Here is a 5,641-nt window from a genome sequence, read left to right on the forward strand (position 1 = left end):
TTGTTTTCTCCATCCGAGTTCGGGTTGCATCTTTCATCCAAAAGAACAATCGATCTTCTTTCGCAATATCAACCGTTGGATCTCTCTTGCACGGTTGTCAAAGCACACGGAAGTGCTTCATTCATCAGCTCCATGGATCTGGAAATAATCATCATCCCATCCAACGGTAAATTTGTGCCAAGAAAGATGAACCCCTCTTTCGCACTAAAGTTACAACCTCCCTTCCTTTCTTCTCCTCGTTTTAGTTTTTTCATTTTTTCGCACCCGCTCTCTCTACTCCTTCCCTTCATCAGTTAGTCTTACAGATAGAGTCTCTACACGCACGGAAAGAGAGGAGAAGAGATCGATCGGAGAAAGAGAGATGGAGGACTGGGGGCCGGTGGTGGTCGCTACGTTGCTGTTCGTGGTGCTGTCGCCGGGGGTGGTGTTCCAGCTGCCGGGGAAAGGGAGGGTGATGGAGTTCTTCAACTTCCAGACCAGCGGGATATCCATATTCGTCCATACCATCATCTATTTCGGCCTCATCACCATTTTCCTCATCGCCATTGGCGTCCACATCTCCACTGGCCGCTAGCAAATATTTACGACCAACTCCTCCTCCATACCTCCCTCCACCCTCCTCTCTGTTTTCCTTTTCCTTTTCTTTTTTACTTTTATATTAAAGTTTCAAAGGCAGTGAGATCCTTTTCTTCTTGTTGTTGTTGTTGTGATCATTTGGAGGAAAAAATTTAAGGTTTTGTTTTTCTTTGCCATCTTCAAAGTGTTACGTTGTTTAATTTTCCAATATATAAATTTTATCTTTGTTCCATGGGCTGGGTACATCTTACAACTCTTACAACTTCTCTCCCAGCGACAGAGAGAGAGGAAACGGCATTAGTCTTAATTAATCATGATGATGGTGAAATAGTTGTGCCTAAGTGAAAGAGATGAAACGACATTAGTCTTAATTAATCATGATGAAGGTAACATAGATCATAGCTGCGTCTGGCAGAGTTAGATTGATTGATACGTAGCTACATATAGAAAGATGTGTCGTATACTATAAAAATTCTGAAGACAACTCATATCATGTTTGAAGAAGATTCTTTGATAATTGTTAGATGATTATTTGGATCAGTCTCTTTTGAGATTGATTCTCATCCGCTTCAATAGGATTGTTGGACGATGAGTGCAGTTCTACAATCTTTTGAAATTAGGAGAAATAAAGAACACTGCAGGTTGAATGGCGATTTATAAGGTTAATCACACTGATTCTATTCTATGGACCAGATGTTTGTTCTTAATTTTTTAATATTTTATATTTTAATTCCTATGGTTGTATTTATTCTAGATTGGTTTAATAATTTTGATAAATGGAGACGCCTAACAGGCCCGTTTTAGGGATGATTGGCAGGAGAAATATTGGAGATGATGGCATCACTTGAACGGCAGTCGGCGCTCATGGGGCCCAAAGGTTCCGCATTTCCTGATTTTGATTAAAGAAAGAAAGGATATGGATGATACATTATGATAGTGAGTGAGAGCTAAATGTAATTTTTCTGTGTTTCATTTGTATAGGATTTAACGACGTGTGATTTTGCTTGTCCATGTTCTCTAATCTGAATGTAATATTTTATGAACCTCATACACTTTTATTTTTTTGGTACATAGCGGATGGGGGACTTGGGACCCAACAGGAACAAAAAGAAAGAATTGACAAACAAGAAACGGACTCCTACCATGTCAGCCATGATAAGGACATAAATATGTTGAGGAAGACTGGAAGCAGAGTGAAAAACAGAATTATCAGCAAGCCAAGCTAATCCATCTGTTGGCTGGTTTGTAATAATCCAGATTTAAAAAAAATATAGATATATAATAACATAGGAGGAGGAAGACTCCTAACCGGAGTCTTCTTCCTCTCCGTTTCCGACAAAATTGGACTCGAAGAGTCCGACTAGGGTGAGAAACCTCCTCTATAAAACCCTCCTTCCCTCCCTTATGTCTCTGTAATTGGTTTTGGAGAGATTTTTAAGAAATTTGAGAGATTTTTCTAAGAGGATCTGCGGATTCTTAGATGGAAAAAAGGGGTTCGTCGGAGCTCTTCTCAACCGCCGGAGCAAGGTAAGCTCCTTCCCTACCTTTCTTCCTTACCTGGAGATCGTTTATTCACTGACAAACGACGGCCAGCCGTCGAATCGAAGAAGAACAGGGTCATCCCTATTTTTTTTTTCCTTTTCCCTGTGTGACGTCAGCAACAGCCACCGTTGGGGCTGTCACTGCGTCACCGTCGGTTGCTGTCGGAGCATGGCCGGAGTCGGCCCTCCTTGGCCGCTTGAGGGTGAGAGGAGATGGACGGGGATGATGCCCCTGTTTTGGCCCAAAGGAACCCACGGGAAAAGAAAAGAAAAGAAGAAGGAAGAAGAAGAAGAAAAGAAAAGAAAAGAAAAAGGAAAAAGAAAAAGAAAAAGAAAAGGAAAAAGAAAGAAAAGAAAAAGAGAAGAAGAAAAAGAAAAAGAGAAAGAAAAAAAAATAAAAATAAAATAAAATAAAAAGAAGAAGAAGAGAGAAAAATTTTCTCTCTCTTCTCTCTCTACCTTCTCTCTCCAGTTTCTCTCTCTAGATTCTCTCTCTATTTTCTCTCTAGATCTTTTTTTCTTTTTATGGATTTTATCTCTCTAGAATCTTTCTACTCTCTCTCTGATTGCATCACAGACCCTAGGATATATTTGAAATAAAAATATGATGAATTGAGATTGCTCCGAAATTCGTGCAGTAGATCTGATCCCAGTCGGATCCTATTCGAAATTGTAACACTTGATTCATATTAAGTCACCCTGATAGGACCTCTGATGATCTCGACCATGATTGCCTCATCGGAAGGATACGAAGATTCTCTCTCCACTTTCTCTCTCTAAAATTTTCTCTCTCTTCATAAATTTTCTCTCTCTAAAAGTCTTATGGATCAGTGGAGGATCTAGATACTTAGATAAATCCTAATTTTGATTAATCCTAAGAGAGGTCCTCGATCTGTGTTATTAGGATCGATTATCGGTAATTTTCTCCATATATGATCTTTATATTTGATCAGGGTTATGAAAAGATGATTGTCTGCAAATGATATTGAGTGGAATATTTTGTTAAAGAATTCATAAATCAAAGAAGAACATTGATTTTTATGCTTGGATCAGTCACCGATAAAGGTAAGAATCTCTGTACATTATCATCATTATATATGTTATTTTACCGTTGGTTTTATCTCCTTGATTTTGCAATGTTGGATTTGAGATCGATAAATTTGTTATCTATTTATGTGATTTTGAGCATGAGTATGTTATATCAATACATATGTACCAACGATTGATGGCATGATTATATGGGTATGACATATTTATTACATTGCAAAATTTGAATTGATTAATGAAGTCAAATATTATAATTTCATGAAAATGAAAAGAAAGAGAAATATGGTTTGGACTGGCCTTGTCATGTGGAATAGCTTGCCAGGAGCTTATGTCTGGAACAGCCCTCACAGGCTTATGTGTGGAAGAATATGATCCGAGAAAGATCATGAAGAATTTGATTCGAGAAAGATCATGAATAATTTGATCCGAGAAAGATCATGGCCACTTTGATCCGAGAAAGATCATGAATATTTTGATCCGAGAAAGATCACAGAAATTGATCCGAATAAAAGATCGTCGCATGATCCTGGTAGTCCAAAGCCAAAGTCAAAGCCAAAGCCAAAGCCAAAGCTAAAGCTAAAGTCAAAAAGAAAGGATTAAAGATGATGTGATAATAGAAGAAAATAAAAAGATAAGACATGAAACAATCGTTGAATAAAATTATTTCACTTATTTAACATATAATGATGCATCTCTTTTGATAAAACAGATAATCTATAAATGTTTGTAGTATTCTGGATAGTGAACATCGACTTTTACGTGTTATTACCTATCATTATTTTCAGATTATATTATTATATTGGTGTGATATGGAAATTCTTACTGGGCTGTAAAGCTCACACCCCTTCATTTTCTTTTTCTCAGAGTTACAAGATGTCCATGGTTGGCTATGGTATGGATTTGTGAGTGAGCAGATGCATAGATAGAGTACCGTTGATACCTGATCAGAGGATTGAAGGAATGTTAATTATAATTATGCAAGTTTTATGAATTATTATTGAAATTAAATATTATGGTTGATAAGGTTGTAATGATTTAATTTGGCCTTGCATATTCTTTAGGACTTGCTCTAAGGAGTGTGCGGCCATTACGTATCCGACCCGGGTATTGGGTTTGGGGCGTGACAGAATGGTATCAGAGCTTAAGATATGATCATTAGGGATTATGATATAAGTGATTAGAATATTACAGAGTAATATCAGAGCTTAGGTTATGATCATTAGAGATTACGATATAAATGATTAGGATGTGATAGAATAATATCAAAGCTTAGGTTTAAGATCACTAGAGATTATGAAGAGATATTAAAACTTTATGTAAGATCAGTAGGATGTGACAGAGTGGCATTTGAGCTTAGAGCTTAGGTTACGTTTATTCAGAGACAATGATACAAGTGATTAGGATATGACAGAACAGTACTAGAGCCCAAGTTTAAGGTCACTAGGGATTGTCATATAAGTGATATCAAAACTTTGGGATTGTAATCACTAAAGTATGATTGATAATATCAGAGTTTAAGATTTTGATCATTAAAGGTATGATAGAATGATATTAGAGTTTAGGTTATGATCACTAGAAAATATGATTTAAGTGGTATTTGAGTTTAAGATTATAATTATTCAGAATTGTAACTCTAGTGATATTTGAATTTGAGATTATGATCATAAGGAACATGATAGATATAAAAGAGAAGATACAATATTTAGATTTCGAATCAATAGATATTAAGATGAAATTTATGTATAAGTGGCATATGATATCTATAATAGAATCGATGAGTTATATCTTAGATTTCAATTAGTAAGGTTGACCTAAGTATGAAATGAATTGACCTTGGAATAAAGTGAGAGGTATTAATAAGTTATGTTGAGTATACTAGAGGATTTTGGAATGTAAAACTTATATGATTGAAGATCATGATAATTTTTTTTTTATTTCGATGATAATTGTCTAAGCATTATGAATTTGGACTTATCAAAGAAAGTTAATTAGGGTATGGTCTAAGAAGAAATTACATCATATGAGAGAGAAATATTTTTGAACACTGAACCCATAAGAGGTCATATATGAAACTCAATCTTAGATGAAAAATATACTTGAATTTTATTATGAGAATATGAGATACACATCTTGGTGAAATCTTTGGTTACTCAAAATGTCATATTCTGAATATGATTCCTTGATCTTTCAAGTTGCATTAAATTTCAAGTTAAAAGTTTATTTTTCTAAGTGGATCAAAGGTATTTTGATATTGTTGTTAAATTAAAGAAGAAAATTTATTTTGTCAGAGTATGATATACAGGTTATAATGAAATCCTTAATAATTCATATTACTATCTTTGGATTAGATTTTTTTAATTTTTCTTGTGATTGTTGAAGATGGTGAAGTGTATTAATTATTCAAGTCAAGTTTGGATTTTTTTTAAATTGAACTAAGACATCTTGTTAGTGTTAAATTTTGAATGACTTATACAAGG

At 35.0% G+C, this 5,641-nt stretch overlaps 1 protein-coding gene across 1 annotated transcript; it reads left to right on the forward strand.

Annotated features, from left to right (window-relative positions):
* The first annotated feature begins 279 nt into the window (after positions 1 to 279).
* Positions 280 to 776, forward strand: LOC109505226 (uncharacterized). The gene has a single exon (XM_073250838.1). It carries the CDS (start codon positions 362 to 364, stop codon positions 572 to 574), a length of 213 nt encoding a protein of 70 aa, XP_073106939.1. The 5' UTR covers positions 280 to 361; the 3' UTR covers positions 575 to 776.
* Positions 777 to 5,641: the final 4,865 nt, after the last annotated feature.

Source organism: Elaeis guineensis, chromosome 1 (assembly GCF_000442705.2).
Source record: "Elaeis guineensis isolate ETL-2024a chromosome 1, EG11, whole genome shotgun sequence".
NCBI lineage: Eukaryota > Viridiplantae > Streptophyta > Magnoliopsida > Arecales > Arecaceae > Elaeis > Elaeis guineensis.

Coding starts and splice junctions, on each gene's coding strand:
- LOC109505226 (XM_073250838.1), top strand. CDS start 362: ATGGAGGACTGGGGGCCGGTGGTGGTCGCTACGTTGCTGTTCGTGGTG.